We start from the raw sequence: 19560 nt of genomic DNA on the forward strand, positions 1-19560 counted from the left end.
TTTCTACTTTGGTATGGGGGGAAAATGAAAAACTCATCTTCCTAATTTTTTTCACTGGGTTTCTTGTCGCTTTCTAACTGACTTAGAAAGCACACTCCTTTCTCTCTCTCTGCAGTGCTAGAGATTAATCCCACAGCCTCACACATGCAAGTAGGTGCTAGAGCAAGAAAACTGCAGCCCTGACAGAGACCAGGGAGGTTGTAGATCTGTGCCTAGTACCTAGACCAGGGTAATCCTTACTTCAGATCATCTCAGAGGACATCACAGACTAGATTGTTCTGTGCCTGGAAGGAAATGAGATAGAAGCATGAGCCCTCTGAACAGCACTTGCCCTGCACACGTCCCAGGTTCAATCCCCGGCACTGTATGGTCACCCAAGCATCACCTGGAAGCCCGAGTGTATTGCTGCAGCGACTCATGGCTCCAGCATCACTACAGCCAGCAGTGCCACATAGCCAGCTGAGTATAGGCAGAAGAGCAAATATTTGCTATTTGCAAGAGATCATCTTGCAAATAACAAAAATGCACATCTCCTTTCCAGGGTGCCACATGAACCCGTTGCAGTTTTTCCAGTCCCAGCTTGAGCGCCATTCCTCAGTCTTTCCTGTCAAGTGATTTGCACTGGAATTGTTTGTTTTTTTCTTAACCTACGTCATCCATTTGCTTGAAAAATTTCTAGGGGCCTCACAAATGTTTCTGAGCTTTAGAACTTAGAGGCTTATGTGCATAAAACTATATCCTGCTTTTATTATGGGTGGGGGGAGGGTGAAGGGTAGGGCTTCCCAAGCAGTTCTGGACTGGGGGTTGCATGGCCTCTCCTGCCTGTACTCAGCTGGCTATGTGGTACTGCTGGCTGTAGTGATGCTGGAGCCAGGAGCCACTGCAGCAATACATGAGGGCTTCCAGGTGATGCTTGGGTGACATACAGTGCCGGGGATTGAACCTGGGACTTCTGCATGCCAGACTTGCACTTCAACCCCCTGAGCTCTCTCCTGTCCCCTCCTCCCCTCCCTCATGTTTGATTATTAAGAATCTCAAGAGAGGTTGAGATTTCTCCAGGTCTATGGTATAAAAATTGGTTCGAATTTGTAGTAACTAGGAATTTTACCAAAATCTTATCCTTTCCTCACTTTGTTTTGGTGGGGGTGGTCCCAAGCAGCACTTGGGAGGCTCGCAGCTCCCAGCAGCAACTCTGAATCAACTAGACTATAGGTTCAATAAAAGGTGCCCAGGACGCAGTGCTGTTGAAACACTTTAGTGCCAGAATCCCCCAGTGGCACTCGGATTATGTGGTGCCAGAATTGAAGTCAGGTGCAGGTATATGTTATGCAGGCACCCTAATCACTGCTATCTCCCAGCTCCTCAAAATCTTTTTTTTTTTTTTTTTTTTGCCTTTTTGGTTCACACCTGGCACTCAGGGGACTATATGGGATGCTGGGAATCAAACCTGGGTCGGTTGTGTGCAAGACAAATGCCCTACCCACTGTACTATTGCTCTAGCTCCCCCCCACCCCCGCAGCTCCTTAAAATCTTACTGGTTTTGTTTGTTTGTTTGTTATGGGCCACACCTCGTGGTACTCAGGGCTGACTCCTGACACCATGCTTAGGGATCACGCTTGGCAAGCTTGGGAGAATATATGAAATGCCAGGGATCAAACCCTGCTCAGCCACATGCAAGACAAGTCCCCTACCTGCTATACTACCACTCCAGCCCCTCAAAATCTTACTCTGAAATAAGACTCAAGTATGATATTCTTCTGGTGAGATATCCCATCAGTAAACAAAGACACATTTCATTAAGCCTAAGGTGATAGCTCAAGTGGTAGAGACCTGAGTCTGAGATACCCACACACACATCCGCGCCCCTGCTCACTCTCCTAGCACCTCAGGGGGCAGCCCTGGAGCCTCTGAGTATCAGACTTTCAGGTCCGTTCTGCTGGGCTGACACTGCAGGGGCTGGCCCTGAGAGTTCCAGTATCACTGGGTATCATCCTGCTAAAAGTAGTAGCCCAAGTGTTAATTAGATATTATTTATTGGCTAATATTTATTTGTGATTTCTTCTCATCCTTAAGACTGTTAACAAGTATGAAGTTAGGTGTACAATAAAAGTGCAAGCATTGCCATCTTAGTTTTCATTGCCATGAAGTGAAGGTGACTTTGCTGCCTCTCAAATGTATCTTTCTTATTTCTGCCACGTCCCTGTAAAAAGAAGCTTTTCAAACAGTATCTGTATCATATTTTAATATACATTTATTTCCAGGAATATACTAACTCCCTGCTTATTTCCTCCCCCTCAAAATATGAGCTGCACTACCCACCAGGAGGATTAGAAAAATATTTTCAAGCAAAAGCACATTTGCTTTTGGTCCAAAAAAAATTCTCATCTGTTAGCCTATAAAATGTAATTTGCAACGCAAAATCATTAGTTTATATTTTTCAGGGCTGTCACTCAGCCATATGGCCTTTAAATGAATGTATTTTCTGCATCTTGGATTGCATTACTGGACTGTCACATATTTTTAATGGTATAAAAGAACCTGAGCCCAGTAAAATATTTCCTATGTTCATTTCCAGTGATGTTCTTGGAAGCATGTTTTATAAACAAATGGCTGTATTTAAAAAAAAATTTTTTTTACTTAAAAATAATAACAAAGCACCAGAGAGATGACTCAACCACTGGAGAGTCTGGGTTCCACCCCTGGCTCCATGGTTCCCCGAGCATCTCCCATGCCCTGAGCCAGGAGTAGCCCTTGAGTACCCATTCGGTGTGGACTAAAACAAACAAAAACTAGTAACACCAAAACTTCCATTAACTTATTCATGGTGTTAGTTAAAATATTTAGTCCTGCACACTTCTGTTATTTTCTTATGGGGTTAAAGACATGGAGGTACTAGTAAATATTTGTTAAAAAAACAAGTAAATAATTTTCAGTACAAACATAATATACCGTGTATTGAATTGAATTATTTCACAGCATCAAGTCAAGGTGTATGATAACTTGAGAGAAGGGGAAATTATATTACTAAAATTCAGATGGGAAAAATTCAAATGGGAAAAGGAGAATTGCAGAATGTTGCCTTGATTTCCCTAGCAAGTGAAGGCAAAGCATACAGATGTAGTTTGTCATTGAGAAGGACAGTGAGTGATTGCACTTAACTGTGAGTGGTTTCTCATTTATCCTCATTAGGAAATGATGTATGTCTGGAATGGTTTTCCAATAGTGAGCAAAAGAAAGGATCTGTCTGAAAATCTTTTGGTAACCATTGAAAAGGCCGAGGCAGCTTTGCAGAACGAAAGTAAGTATGAGAAGAGCCTGGAACTTGTTACCTCTGCCACTCTCCTGTCCTCTCCCCAAACCTCTGCCCTTACTAAGTTGGGCTGCATGTACCTTAGTGATCATGAGATGAAGGAACACCCTGTAACGGGTAGACCAGGGGGACAGCAAGCAGAGAAAGGAGGCCTTCGGAAAGGACTACAAGTTGTAGGATTCTATTAGTATGAAATGTTGACAATATTAGAGCAATTTGAAAATGCAGAAAGCAGATCAGTGGTTGCATAGGGATGGGAGAACAAAGGACACAGAGGAAGTGAAGAGCATGCTATTTCTTTTGAGCCTGATGAAATGTTCCAGAGTTGATTGTGATGATGGCCACACAATTTTGTAATCTACTAAATTGTATATTCTTTAAATGGGTGAACTGCATGGTTTGTACGGTTTTGTAAGTTACATCTCAAAGCTGTTACAGAAAATATGAAGGGAGGAATATGGTTGAAACAGGAAAGCATGTATATCTCCAGTTTCTGTTTGATCTTTTCTTGCTTCTTTTTTTTACTCTCCAATGACGACTAATGCTCTTTGCAGACATAGAGAATTGTTTGTTCTCATATTGGAGTCTTACCACAGCTCAGTTTTTTCACTCTATTTTTGGTATAGTAAAGGCCTCCCTCCATCTCCTGGAAACTCCATTTACTGGAGGGGCAGCTGGCAGAATAGAAGGAAAATCAGGCATCTAGGCTTATGCACCTCGGATCTGCAACTGTGTGACTCAGAACAAACCTCATTACTCTGAGCTTTAAAAGCTTTCTTTTAAGATGGGAAATGTATTGTACTAGATTTAGGGTGCCAAAACTTACTTGGAGCACTGTCTCCTTTTCATAAAAAGAAAAAAAATTACTCAACATCTCCCCGTCCGTGGAAATCTACCATCTGAATGACCCAAACAAATAGAAAACACCCCCAATGGTGCCCAAGGCTACTTCTTCCCCTGAGTCATGCCACTGCCCACCAGGAGGCCATTTTCTCCCCCTCTGGATAAAAAAGGACTGGACAGTATCCAGAGTATTCTTCATTTTCTAACTAAGTATAATTTATAGAATTATTTTTTTAAAGTAAACAGACATAATGACAGACTTTCTTGTATTCTTTATCACTGTATCCTGTAGTTATTTTGCCAAGAGTATGCTCTAAACACAGAAATACAGTGAAAATCTTGGTGGTAATAAACAGGGTAAAGGATATAGAGGTTCAGGAGTGGTCAGGAAAAACAACAGTAAACTCATTTTTCTCAGCTGGAAAATAGTAATGAAGGAAAACATTTATTTATTTTGTTTGTTTGTTTGGGGGCCACAGCCAGCAGTGCAGAGGGTATTCCCGATTCTGCACTCAGGGATCACTCCTGGAGAGCTTGAGGGATCAGATGGTATACTGAGGATTGAACCTGGGTCAGCTGTGTTCAAAGCTGTGTGTACATGATCTGTAGTCCCCAAACAGAACGTTTATTCTTGACATTCTCATCCTTTGGGAGATAAATTATTGAATGTGTCTCTATAGATGAGCACCACATTTGTGCATATTTTACTTTGAGCTGCAGTATGAATTTGAGGTGGTTTTTTGTTGTTGCCTTTTTTTTTTTTTTTGCCACACCTGCCAATGGCCAGGGGTTACTCCTAGCTCTGGGCTCAAGAATTTTCCTGGCAGTTCTTGGGGACCATCTGGGATGCCAGGGATTGAACCTGGGTTGGCTATATTCAAGGCAAATGCCCTACCAATTGTATTATCACTCTGGCCCCAAGATTGAATGTTTTTTTGAAGGGGTGCTGTGAGGGCAGGGGAGACCCAAGCTGTGTTTATGAGACCTAGGGCCCTTCTTGGCAATTCTCAACCAGCTGGATTGGCAGTTCAATGTGAGCGTCCGAAGATGCAGTGTTGCTTGGCCTGGGGTGCCAAGGATTACACGGACCACCTGGGTGATGTTTGGGGCTCCCACAGCCACGCCTGGCAATACTTTGGGAACCGTGCAATGCCAGGGATTGAACCGGGGCCCTTGGTACTATTCTCTATGGCGCTGAGGTTGAAATTTTGAATGACATTTTTTTTCTATAAAAATGTAAGATATGTAATTTCAATTGATGTAAAATTTTTCAGAAGTCATCCATATTTTTGTGGCACAGAAAATTTAGATTTTTTGTGTGTTTTCTACCTTAACCTTGCTTTATACTTATAAATTACATTATACCTGGACATCATAAACTTTGATTAAAGTATAATTAATTATAAGTTATCATTTCATAGGTGATTAGATATATATTAGATATAATATGATAGTTAGATATTTGTATAGATTAGGGAGTGACTCACATAAGTTAACATCTTTCCATGTAGTTACAAAATGTTATTCTTTTGCAATGGGAAAGCTCTATTTCCTTAGATGAGGCTGTGGATTTCATCACCAGAGTGACACAGGCATGCAAAAGCAGAGTTTGGTTTTACTATTTATAGCACTAGATGGTGGACGATAGAACTGCCATTTGAATCCCACAGTGCCATTGGAGGAAAGTCTGGTCACTAATATGAACAGTAGAAAGCTGTCAGTGTGTGTGGCATTAGTGTTTCGGATTGATTTCCAGTAGCCCTTTGTTTGAAATCTCACTAAATTGTAGGCAGAAATTGGTACAGGAGTCCTACTTGGACCATTTATTGCAGTTAGTTAGCTTAGTAAATTTTTATGGCAAATGTAATCAGTGTTACATAAAAGGAAAGTGTTACTTTGGTTTTTTACTTTTCTATTTCCAAATCTTTCCTTTGGTGCATTGCAACTAGCTTTTAAAAGACTTTGCTATTGCTATTTTTGCCATGTGACAGCTTCAAGCTTTCTTTCTCTCCACCTCAGCCTACCCTTTGTTTTATTAGGTTCAGCAGATCTTTCTTTGGTATTAAAAATCTGCCTTGGCAGATTCATCGTGTAATGTTCTTGGAATGGAAAATGGAAATTGTGTTTAAATGTTCATCCATGAACTCACTCAGGAGGTTGAGAATCATGATAACGTATTATGTTTTAAGGAAAAATAATCATCTGATTGTGGTCTCAGGGAAAGAATGTTTTTGCTTTCAAAGGCGTGGGGACAAATGTTGTTATTTAAAATTTTTTTTCATATCCTTAACTCATGATACAGATAAAAATGAAGCGTAGCTTTATTGGCTCTTTCACTTTCTATGGCCGGTGTGTTGCTCCACATATTTACCACTCACAGAACACCAAAATAGTGTGGTAACACAAACTGGCATCAGTTGCTGCTGCACAGGATGCAGTAGAAGCCCCAAAAAGATACTGCTTCTGAAATGTGCGATTTGTGGTGCATTCAACATTAGAAGCAGGGATAGATCCTTTTTGGAGCAGGTGTAGAAAAATGGCTCTTTAGTAATAGGAAAGGTTCTGTGGTATTGAAATTTGTAAGTTTTTTGTTGGATGCCTATTGGGTCTTGGAAGTGTGAGATGAAAAGCAGTGGTAGTAAGTGAGTCATTTCTGATGGAGACGCCGCGTTGTTCACTTCCCAGGGATGAGCAGATTTCCCACTTAAATACCAGATTGTGTTCATTGAGCTTCCTGAGGTTTGCACAGCAAGCAGGAGGGTTTAGTCTGAGAGACTCTCATTCATTGTCTTACTTCCCCTACACACTTGGGTTGTGATAAATAATCAGTTAGTCTTTGAATAGATGTTAGTTCTGCACCCCTTGAAAAAAAAAGAAAAGAAAAAGAAAGAGGAAAAGAGGGAAGAAAGGAAGGAAAGTAAAGAGAGAAAGAGAGGAAAAGAGAAAGGAAGGAAAGAGAAAGAAAGAAGGAAAGAAAGAAAGAAAGAAAGAAAGAAAGAAAGAAAGAAAGAAAGAAAGAAAGAAAGAAAGAAAGAAAGAAAAGAAAAGAAAAAGGAAGGAAGAGACAGACCCTAAATTTTCACAAGTGGTAGATGAGGAGCAGCTGCCCTTTGTCAGATGTCACATAATATGGTTCCTTCTGTTTAATATTCTATTGCCTTGGGCTATGGAAGGCAAAGAGCTATTTTCAAAAAGGGGAAAAGTGGAGAAATAAAATTCTTACGTTAGCCTCCAGCAGCGGGAAGTTTGGGACGAGTGTAGGCACCTTACATACTTCAGAACCATTTTGTCTGATTTTATAACACAGTTCCCTCCGCCCATCCCCAGGAACATAATCCGGGAGAATTGATAAGTTGTAAACATAATGATCTGAGAGGGTATTCTACCTTCTGAATTCTGAGTGGTTACAAGGCCATCTGCTTCTCCATATGGAAGTGCAATCCTCTATTGCTGAAGCCAACACAGTTAGAAGCCAGAAGCTAGGAGGGGGCAGCCTTCTTGCTCCTCATGGCTTTACCTTTTATAGAATGAATAAACCTCCTCTTTAGAGTTCTGATTTTCCTGGTTGCAGCTAACATCACACTGCTTGCAAAAAAAATTTTTTTTTCGATAGCTAGAGTGAACTGTTTAATAAAACGGTGCATTCATGTAGCAAATTCAATATTCTTTCCATGGAACATATCTTCATGTATTTTATTTAGTGAGACAGAACAAATGCTAAAAATATTTTCCTTATTTTACAATGATTCCTGTGAAACCTAATAGTCATTAGGTCTTTCTCCATATCAGGATTTTTCATCGTATTATTTTTTGTGTGTGATTCTTGTTTGCTTTGCTTTAAGATGTCAGCGACTACTCTGTGGATGACGAGTGCTTAGTGAAGCTGTTGAAAGGATGCTGCCTGAAGAATCTACAGCGGCCTTTGCAAGCAGAATTGTGTTTCAATCACGTTATCCAAAGGTGAAAACAGTGAATTCCATCCTGGGTGTAGATTATGGGTAGGGAGGGGGAAATCAAGGGAGGAAGTTTGATCTCCTGGCTAGCCTTTTACTTGTAATGACCTTAAGCAGAATCCAGGAGGGTTTTTGATCTTTGAGAAGAGTGTTGGAGTCTAAGTAGAACATGACTTTATGCATTTTTACAGATTTTTCACTTGACTTGATTTAAAGGTGACACCCCCAAACTAAATGCATGGCATGGATAACAACTGGTGTCCATTTAAACTGGTATTATCTTTTCTTCTTTTTTAAATCTCCCCAAATTTGTGATTCGTGCACATTTAAAAAAAATTCAGGCACCATGATGTATAATACTGTTAATGATTAGGGCTTCATGCATAACACATTCTCTATCAGAGTATCCACTTCCCTGCACAGGCCTCTTTCCACCACCTCCACTCCCCTCCCCTGTGGTAACATTTCTACTAAAGACCAGTTTTTGATTTCTATTGCCTTTGGATATTTATTATACCCTTACTTTGATTTTTGTTATATCCAAAGTATAATAGAAATCTGTCCTTTTCCTTCTACCTTCATGTAGCATGACACTCTCCAAATCTAGGTGATGTCCTTTGTCATTGATACATTTATTTGCGCATTTATTTATTCTGCAGTTTTTAAACTTCCATTATGTGCCAGAGATCATGCTAGGCCCTAAGAATTCAGATTTGTGACAGTGACTTGTCAGAGAAGGCATATGATGCACACTGTAACAGTTTCTCTTTGGACAAGGGGCATGTCTTCTGGCTATAAATAACATTGATGATGATGTGTCCTATTCCTTTAGTAAACAAAGTCAAATTCAGGTTCTGATATCTAGCCCTCTTCTCTCTGTCTGAGGTCACAACTGTAACTTTTCACAACTGCCTTACTGAGTGATGGCAGGAATAGGGATGGATGGACACTATCGATTTGGAAGAGCATATGTACCTAATTTCCATTTGCTCCAATTAACTGTTCTGAAAAATGTAGGCCCAGTGCCAATAATTGCTATAATTTTTTATGAAAGATTGAAATCTGGATTTTTTGCATAAAATCTGTAGATTTTTTTGAAAAAATAACAACAAAACATTATTTTAGTGATTAAAGCTCCACTTTATTTTTGTTCTGTATTCCAATTTGGGGAAACATACCCAATAGTACTTGGGGGCTATTCCCAGCCCTGTGTTCAGGAGTCACACATGGAGCTGTTTGGGGGACCAAACAGCTTGTTCATTCATTCAGTGTAGGTGGTGCGGGGGATCAAAGCTGGACTTGCTGCTTGTACAGCATTCACTCAGTCATTTGCTCTCTCCCCAGCTCAGAATCTGCAGATTTTAACATACTGGCTCAAATATTTTGAAAACTTGACAAATCAAATCGATAATAGCCACAGACTAAAATTCACATTGTCATTATCATATCATATTCATTTATGATTCACTATCATATGCCTTTTGACCCATGATCACTGACCCCTTCTTTTTAATAATATTTTCTAAGAGGGTAAGAGGACTATTGTCCTTACAGAAGAAACAGATCACATCTGTTTCCTAAATAAGTGCTCTTTTTAATGAACTTAGTGTTTATTTTTATTCTGTTTTATTGGTGTTTTTGTCAGAACCAAAACAATGACCCATTTATACCATTCGTTGTGTTTACTAATCTCAGTAAATTATTAGTTCATGTGTTTTATCACTTTTGAAAGGTAAGTTCATTCAGTGGGGTTTTATCTTGAGACTATCATGAGGCTAGCATTGATGAAGAGCCTAAAGTAATTTCACCTTTATTTCAACCAGGTTATTCAAAGGCGTTTCTAGCCTAAGACCCATTGGCATATCAGTTAATTGCTCAGAGTTCCTGGGTCACTTGGGAAATGTAAAATTGAGTTTCAAATTCAGATAAAATCAGGCCTACTGGTTATTAAAGAACGTGTTATTTTATACAAACAAAAGGGCAGGCCACAGAGTCTTTGTCTTTCTCTTTCTCCTGTGCCAGTAAATAAATAGGGCTTTTACCTTTCCTATGATGAAGTGCTTTCAAGGCCCCAGCTTTATGTGATGTCTCAGTCCTAGACATTTTAGCTGCTTGCCTAGACATCAGACATGAAGTCCTACTGATTCAGGCTGAGCAAACCCTGGGAATCCTTTAGCATTATCCTATATACTTTGTTGGTTTGGTTTTTCATAATATTTCTGACTACAGAAATATTATGTTATTTTAATATAATCTTAGTTATTTTCTTTCCCCTATTGCTATAAGATTTATTACAAAGAAAATTGAATCTTTAAAAAAATAAGGTTTGTTCATTTATTTATTTAGTATTTTTTTTTGCTTTTTGGGTCACACCTAGCAATGCACTGGGGTTACTCCTGGCTCTGCACTCAGGAATTACTCCTGGTAGTGCTCGGGGGACCATATGGGATGCTGGGGATTGAACCCAGGTTGGCCGCGTACAAGGCAAACACCCTACCCGCTGTACTATAGCTCCAGCCCCCCAAATAAGGTTTTTTAAAGGGTTATATTTTATTTGGTTTTGGGGTCACATCTAGTGGTGTGGAAGGCTTACAACTCTCTATTAAGGGATCATTCCTGGCAATGTTCAGGGAACCATATTTAGTATCAGGGATTAAACTAGCATTGACTGTACGCAAGCATCTAATCCCGTATACTATCTCTCTGCCCCCAGATTTCTTATCTCTAAAAGGAATTATTTTCTAATATAGTTTTTGGGAGGAGGGGAACTTTAGTGCCATAAGCTGGTTGTACTCAAGGGCCACTCCTAGCTTTGCTTGAAGGATCATATGTGGTGCTGTAGATGGAACCCTGGTTGATTGCATACAAGGTAAGCACCTTAGCTGTCCCACAAATACATATTTTCAAGTGGGGTTCATCCCTGGTGCTGCTACTTCTGGTTCTGCTTAGAGGTGACTCCTGACAGTGTTGGGAATCTAACCAAGGCAAATACCTTAAGCTTTGTACTATTTGGCCCTGCGTAAATACATTTGTCATCCTTTCATATCCTTTCCAGGGGTAGTTAATCTAGAAGATTTACATATATCCGTTTGTCTCTGAAACAGTAAGGAATCCTCAGTTCTTGGTTTCTTTTAAGAACTAAACTGTTGCCACACCATAATTTATTAGATGTGTGTGTGTGTGTGTGTGTTATGTCAGCTTCTCTCTGATAAAGGCTAAGTGCTACATCTGTTTTCTGAAGATGGGGGACACTCACGTTCTATGTTGAAAAAGCATGGCTCGCGTCTTAGTCTATTAGGACTTAATTGCTTTTCATTTATTCTTTTAGTGAAAAGCTACTGAAGTATGACCACTACCTAGTGCCATTTACCCTGTTTGAGTTGGCATTTTTGTACAAAAACCAAGGGGAAATCGACAAGGCCATAAAGGTTCTGGAAACTGCCAGGTAAGTGTTCATGGCTGGCTTTCCTCTATTGCTATGGCTGGAGCGATAGCACAGCAGGTAGGGGATTTGCCTTGCATACAGCCGACCCGGGTTTGATTTCTCCATCCCTTTTGGGGAGCCTGGCAGGCTACCGAGAGTATCTCGCCTGCACAGCAGAGCCTGGCAAGCTCCCCGTGGCATATTTGTTATGCCAAAAACAATAACAAGTCTCACAATACAGACGTTACTGGTGACTGCTTGAGCAAATTGATGAACAATGGGATGACAGTGCTATAGTGCTTCAACGCTGTGGAGTCCCACAGGTCAATAGTTTCAACAGCAGTAGTATAATCATACCTCTAAAAGTAAAGGCTTCATGGGCTGGAGCGATAGCACAGTGGGTAGGGGGTTTGCCTTGCATGTGGCTGACACGGGTTTGATTCCCAGCATCACATATGGTCCCCTGAGCACCGCCAAGGTGATTCCTGAGTGCAGAGCCAGGAGTAACCCCTGAGCATCACCAGGTGTGACCCAAAAAAAAAAAAAAAAAAAAAGTGAAGACTTCAGTAAAAGTAATAATATCCCCTTTTCTGATTTATGCCAGTTTATGCTCATCTTTTGCAGTAATTGTGCAGTTTCCAGCCTGTACAGTACCTGAAGCACTATCGTGACTATTTACAGATGAGTTGATGGGTACCTGTGTAGCAGATTTTGAAATCATTCCCTTTTATATCAAGGCTCCACAAACTTTTTATAGTAGTAGTTTCAAATTTGCACTATAAAGTTTCTGTAACCTATCAATTCTAAGGAAAGCAGTAAAAAAAAATTAGACAGTATATAGATTTGGTCCATAAATTAGAATTTGCTGCCTTGTGTCCATGTTCAACTAAATCTTCCCTTTTTTGGAGGACCACGGATTTAAATAGACCCTTGAGACTCCCCAGTTCTCTTCTGTTTACTGTGTACATTTCAAGCATTTTATTTTTTTATGAGGCTATCAATGGCCTTTTTCTCCAGTTCTCCTTTTCACCTTCTGGCAACCACAAATCTGATCTCTTTTACTGTGAGTTTAATTGTACTTTAATTAGATTCTACCTGTAAACCACAAACGTGTAGTTTTTCTGTGTCTCTTTCTAGATTAATTAATTTAGCATAATGCCTTCAGGGTACATCCATGTTGTTGCATGGAAGTATTTACTTTTAAAATTTTTAATGGTTAAATAATATTCCATTATGTCTTTAAACCATACCTTCTACTGCCATTTATTTGTAGATGAGCATTTAGATTGTTTCCATATCTTGACTATTGTAAATAATGCAGCATAATGCATGAAGCATAATGCAGCATAATGCATGAAGATACAGGTATCTTTTGGAGCTAGAATTTTTGTTTTCTTTGGATATATTTCCAGAAGTAGATCATATGATAGCACTAGCTCTAGGTTTTTGAGGCATCTCCCCATGCTGTTTTTCATAAAGCTAGACCAGTTTACATTTCTATCAGCAGTATGTGAGAATTCTCTTATCTCCACATGGTTACCAAAATAAATCTTTTACCTTAAAAAAATGTGTGTGTGTGTATACACACACACACACACACACACACACACACACACACACATAGCACAGCGGGGCCTTACACACAGCTGACCTGGGTTTGATTCTTCTGTTCCTCTAGGAGAGCCTGGCAAGCTACCAATTGAATGCCAATTTGAATGCCAAAAATTCAAATTGAATGCCAATTTGAATGCCAAAAAAGTAACAAGTCTCACAATGGAGATGTTACTGGTGCCCGCTCGAGCAAATCGATGAGCAACGGGATGACAGTGACAGTAACAGATATTCTGCAATGAGCGTTCTAACCGATGAACAGATATGAGATAATATAGCATTGTGGTTTTAAATTTTATTATTATTTTATTTATTTTGGGTGGAGGTTTGGGCCACACCAGCTGTGCTCAGGGCTTACTCCTGGTTATGCACTCAGGGATTGCTCCTGGAAGATTTAGAGAACTGTATGGGATACCAGGGATTGAACCAAGTCTGCTGTGTGCAAGGCAAACACCTTGCCCGCTGTACTATCGCTCAAGCCCCCCAGTTTTTCTTTGTCTTACAATTCTGTGATTTACAATATTGTTATTGATGGTTTCCTGTGTACATAGTTGCAACACTAAACCTATCACCAATGTACCCACCTCCCTTCCCTGAGGACCCCAAACGCTCCTCCCTTTCAGCAATCCCCCTACCCCAACTCAGTTGCTTAGAGCAGCTCTCATGTTGTGATGCTTTTGACCCTTTGTCAGCATTGTGGTTTTAATTTGGATTTTCCTAATGATAGATGATTTGAGTATCATATAAGAAAGATATTGTCGCTAAAGACCTTCTGTGGATCTTCTTTAGAAAAATGTCTCTTCAGTTCACTTGCCAATTAATTGGTTCTTTTTTTTTTTTTTTTTTGGTGTTGTTGTTGTTGTTCATTTTGTTTTACTTGGGGCCACACCAAGTGATGCTCAGGGGTTACTACTGGCTCTGCACTTGGTTTTACCCCTGGTGATACTCTGGGGACCATCAGGTATGCTGGGGATAGAACCCAGGTTGTCCATATGCAAAGCAAATGCTTTAGCAGCTGTGCTATCTCTCTGGCCCTGTGGTTCTTTTTCTTTTTCTTTCTTTCTTTTTTTTTTTTTGCTTTTTGGGTCACACCCTGCGTTGCACAGGGGTTACCCCTGGCGGTGCTCAGGGGACCATATGGGATGCTGGGAATCAAACCCAGGTCGGCTGAGTGCAAGGGAAATGCACTACCTGCTGTGCTATTGCTCCAGCCCCGGTTCTTTTCTTAATGTATTTTGAATATTAGTCCCTTATCATGTTTAAGGTTTGCAAATATTTTTTCCATTTTTTAAGGCGCTGTTACATTTTGTTGGCTTCTTTTGCTGTGCAGAAGCATTTAAGTTTTATTTAGTCCCTTGTTAAGTTTTTGGTTATTGCTTGTGCTTCATACATTTTGCAGATTTTAACAAATATAACAGAGAAGTTCACATGAATTATCTAATTAAATTTTTAATATAATATAGGAGTTTATAGGTCGATTTTGACATTGTCACATAGGGACTATTGGTCAGACCATTAGTATTTTCCCATGATAATTTGAATGTGTAATTTTTGATGTGATCAAGTAATTTCATGAGTTTTAAGATTTTTTTGTTTGTTTTGGAAGTCACACCCAGCAGTACTCAGAGCTTAGTCCTGGCTCTGTGCTCAGGGATCGTTCTTGATGGGACTCAGAGGACCATGTATGATGTTAGGGATCAAACTGGGGTTTTGATGCATGCAGACAAGTACCCTACCTGCTGTACGAACTGTCTGGCCTCTGAGTTTTTTCTTTATTTCTTTATTTGTTTTTTGGGGGGAGGAGAGTGTGGTGTGGGGAAGAGCCATGTCCAACAGTGCTCAGGGAACACTCCTAGTGTTGTTTTGGATACCATATGCTGTGTCAGGGATTGACTGGGATTGGTTGTATGCAAGGCGAGCACCTACTATCTCTCCAGCTAAATGGGATTATTCTTTTGAATGATAAATCATCTTCACCATGTTTATATGAGGCAACCTTAAAATTTCCATTCTAGAAAAGGAAGTCAAACTGTAAAGAGCTCACACAAACTTCATTACACCTGCCTCAAAACCTTATTTATTTATTTATTTATCTATTTATTTATTGCTGTGTTGGTGGATGACTTGATAAAGAAGTAGAATTTTGCTGTTCAAAATATGACTTTGAGATCGCCCTCAGGAAGCTTCTGCCAGAATTTACATCTTAACACCAGTCACTTCTGATCACAATCAAGTTTGAAAGTGTAGAAGGATTGGAGATGTGAGGAAGTGAAAGATGATGGTATATCCCTGTCATATCAATGAGTTTTGACGTCACAATTTCATTGTTATTGTCTTTAGAAACAACTACAAGGATTACTCCATGGAGTCCAGGCTGCACTTCAGAATTCAGGCAGCTCTTCATCTCTGGAAAAAGCCTTCTTCAGATTGAGCAGAACATGATGGGTGACCTTTTTCCTTAATCAACACTGACATCTGCTACAGATTAGACCTTGTATTAAAGTGAAAATGTGATCTTGTGAATGAGAGATAAAAATATAACTTTATCGTCGATATTTTCTATAATCTGTATGGTATATTATTCTACATATATGCATTTCTTTTCCTATGGAACGATGTTCAGTACTATTTAGAAAATTCCTATATATTTTGCCTCTCCAAAGAGACTTTCATATTAGATTGGAGTTGGAGAGTGAAAAGTCTTTTCAAGGACTCAAAGGTACAATAAAGTCTAAATTAGATTATTTATTTTTTTAATGTGGAAGTGAATATTGTTTAAGTAGCCAGTGGCTTGCAACTTGAACCATTTTTTTAGATTTATTGGCCAGTTAAGCTTTTGAGATATTTTGTTGCTGCATATCTAAATTTCAGAGGCAAAATAGAAATCATCTATATTCCAAGTAGCTTAACAATAACTTTATGAAGACTCCCTGAAAAAGAAGACAGTGGATTGTACAGGGACAAAATAATATACTTAATAGGTTGAAAAGAACTGTTTCCAGAAGAGATTGAAAAATGCTGTATTGTGTTTTAGTCTTCATGGTTAAAGATGGTAACATTTTTTGAGAGATTTTTCTGTTTTGAATGTACTTAGGTCTATTATAATAAGAAAAAATTTAAAACTCTGCGTACCCAAAGGGAAGAAAAAGTCATATTTTAGAAATTATCTTCAACTTTAGCAAGAGAGCCTAAATATATATATATATGTATATGTTTGTTGATTATTTTTCTTATAGGAAGTGAAGTTCCTGCTGCTTTAAATGATATGTAAAATATCAATAGTTTTTACAGTTATGATGTTAGTAAGTACGATCTAATTTTATAAAAAGCGAAAACCCACAGACCAAACTCTACACTGTGATGGTTCCTTATAAATACATGGACTGAGTTGAGTCTTTTTATGGGGAGACACAGTCAGGGCCTAAGCAGAAGAGAGATGGACTCTGGCCCTGGCTTTGCCTCCAGTTAGCTGTGGGTGGAGTCACCACTGTCGAGTCCACTTGCTCTTGGCATCCCCACATTTTCCTTAGCTGTAAAAAGGGAAAAAAAGATGGATGACTTTCAAGGCCTCTTTCAGTTTTATAACTGTGCGTCTGTGTATGGGGAATTTATTTTCAGTGGATAATGTTTAAATGTTTCCTCTAAATCATTCCTATGTTAAAATGTCCGAACCATTCCTTTAATATGTGGTCATCATTTATCTTCGTTGCCTTCCCCCACCCCCCAAACTGCCTGTATTATGGCTGAGATAGATTGTATCCAGAGAGAGGGGAAAAGTCACTTGAGGACTGAGAAATCACAGTGGGGGTGTGGGGTAAGTGGTTGCCCTAGTTCTCTTTCCAACAGTTGTCAGGGAAACCTCTACAGTTTCATAGCTCTGGACTGTGGGAACCAGGCTCCCATAACTGTCATCACTGCTTGACATGCAGCAAGTTCATTCACCCACTCAGGGAGGGACTCTGTTTTCCCGGTGGGGTTAGCAGCATTGTACATGGTGCTTGTGAGAATGCAACAAGATAATGCAAATGTTAGCTTGTTTAAATTGTGGAAGGCGATGTGAACACCAGTTGTAACATTCAGATTGTATGCACTGATTATAATACCAGCACCAAAGTATTGGGTGAGTTTGTGACCTCGATTAGTAAAGAAAGGAACTTGGAAATGCAGATACCTTAAGTAACGTTTGACACTGGTGATGGTCCAGATTATGGATTTGTTCCTTGCTGTGTATTCCTTGATATATGTGCCTGTACCCAGCAGGAAGTTAAATTACTTACTCTCTCTCTTTTTTTTTTTTTTTTGGACTGGGCGCTATTCCCGGCTCAGTTCTTGGGCATCACTCCCAGCAGTGCTCAGGAAACCACGTAGTGTTGGGCAAGGGGTGGTGTTGAACCCGGGGTCTTGCATGCGTTGCATGTACTCTAAGCATTTTGACTATTTCTCTGGGCCTAAGTAACTGGATCTTGACTGATACTGAAGATTCATTAATATGCTCACCTCAGAGTCCTTCCTCTTATGTTAATCTATCTTAGTGTGTGTTGTTAATACGAATCAAATAATACTAAGCTTAGACAAGAGAGGAACGAAAGTTAACTGTATTTGCAATTAGCAGTCAAACAGTACCATATTGGGTCAGAAGTTTATGAATTCTTCAGGAAAGCTTTGGTAGCATTATTTTTTTAAAGTAGAAAAACCATTGGTGTTAGTGAGAAACTGAGGGTCTAAAACATTCTTTCTGAAAGCAGTCTAGGAGTGGTTATGCTTATTTTAACTGCACTACCAAGCAAATGACAGGAGATCACTGTTTCCTGTTTAAATATCTTCTCTTATTTTTCAACTGTATTGTAATTTTTTTCTAATCCTTTTATAGTTACCTGGGAATACAAATAATTTATCCAGTAGATTGGGGGGGGGGTGTTCCCAAGCAGTGCTCAGGGGCTCTGGGATCTACCTAGCAATATTCATTCATACTCGGCCTGGAGCCCTGCAGGGCTGGAGCTCAGGGTCTTTGTACATGCCAGGCTTTCAGAATTCCCCCAACCCTTTACCCAATAGATTTTCTTTTTCTGCCATATTCAGTATATCCTGGTGGCACAAGTTTCTTGACATTACTTAATGTTGCATTTGGAGGGGAGGGGTTTTCTGTGAAGAAAGAGCACAGAAATGACTCATTCGATGGTTTATTTAATGTTTTGAGGTGCATATGAGATAGGTTTGGCTGCCAAGGTATCTGACAATTTATACAATTTCAGTAGTTCCTGGTATAATTGGCTTTTTCGCCCTTTAACCAAGACCCAGGGTTCTAATTGGTGCTGTGCTTATGTATGTAGAACTCAAGACAAGATTAAGCTTTTAGGATCAGGGAAGGCAGGTTCCCTCTTGATAATTAATGGGATATCCATTTCATCAGTTCTTAAGTGAACATGTATTTTTATGTTTCCTGTGCTTCTCCTGCATATGATTTACTTAGAAAAGAGAAGGGCACTGATTCTTTGAGGCTTTTTAGAGAGTAGAGATGAGACAAGTGTGTGGACCACTTTCTAGAACAATCAGCTTGAATTATCATCTTGAAAACTTTTTCTCAGTCCTTTCCTCCCTCCCTCTCTCTCCCTTCTTCCCTCCCTCAATTTCTCCCTCCCTCCCTATTCCTCTTCTTTCTCTCCTTCCTTCCTTCCTTCCTTCCTTCCTTCCTTCCTTCCTTCCTTCCTTCCTTCCTTCCTTCCTTCCTTCCTTCCTTCCTTCCTTCCTTCCTTCCTTCATTCCTTTCTCTCTCTCGTCCCTCCCTCCTTCCCTCCTTTTTTTCTTTCCCTCCTTTCTTCCTTCCCTGTGACTTTAGCAGACCCATGTTGTTCCTTCCTGGTTGGGAAGCTTGGACTAGGTGAACTATCAGTTCCTACCTTCGAAAGAAAAGTTTTCCTCTTTACTTTGGGATGTCGCACAAAGAGAGAGCGCACATATTTTGCACATACAAGGCCCTGGGTGATATTTGCACTAAAAATAGAAGAGAGTTTCCTCTTTTGAAGCTGTTGTCAAAAGTTTGTATATTGTCAGAGACATATAGCTCCTGCCTTTTAATGCAGCGATTCTATGTTTCATCTATTCTTTTAAATCTGAGAACATTTTTCCCCCTTTGGATGTTAAAATTACATTTTTGGAAGAAATTCTTGAAAATGATCACACCAGTGATCATTTAAGGTCCTAAAGTCCTGGAATTCCCAAGTCCTGGAAAGGGCTTCCTTAAACTCTCCTTGTCGCCGAGCTCTCGCAGTGGTGTTTCTTTCTCTTTTGGACTCTGAAGTGTGGTAGCTTCTTGCCTCGTGTCCTTGCACCTGAAACCTGGCTGGTGGCATAGGTTGGAAGGATGCTGAGTGTCAAGTTGAGCATTTCATGTGCACATAAGTGCTGCCATGCTCCCCATT

General features: G+C 39.8%; 1 protein-coding gene across 2 annotated transcripts in view; it reads left to right on the forward strand.

The window, feature by feature from the left end:
* TTC39B (tetratricopeptide repeat domain 39B) overlaps window positions 1-18874 on the forward strand; it is a 113490-nt gene extending 94616 nt beyond the window's left edge. For both annotated transcript variants that reach the window (XM_055122687.1, XM_055122692.1), the window contains 4 exons: window positions 3190-3298; window positions 7996-8113; window positions 11435-11551; window positions 15482-18874. In XM_055122687.1, the coding sequence (XP_054978662.1) occupies window positions 3190-3298; window positions 7996-8113; window positions 11435-11551; window positions 15482-15572 (435 nt within the window). In that variant the 3' untranslated portion in view covers window positions 15573-18874. The remainder of the gene's footprint in view (window positions 1-3189; window positions 3299-7995; window positions 8114-11434; window positions 11552-15481) is intronic.
* Window positions 18875-19560: the final 686 nt, after the last annotated feature.

This window comes from Sorex araneus, chromosome 1 (genome assembly GCF_027595985.1).
Source record: "Sorex araneus isolate mSorAra2 chromosome 1, mSorAra2.pri, whole genome shotgun sequence".
NCBI classification, from domain to species: Eukaryota; Metazoa; Chordata; class Mammalia; order Eulipotyphla; family Soricidae; genus Sorex; species Sorex araneus.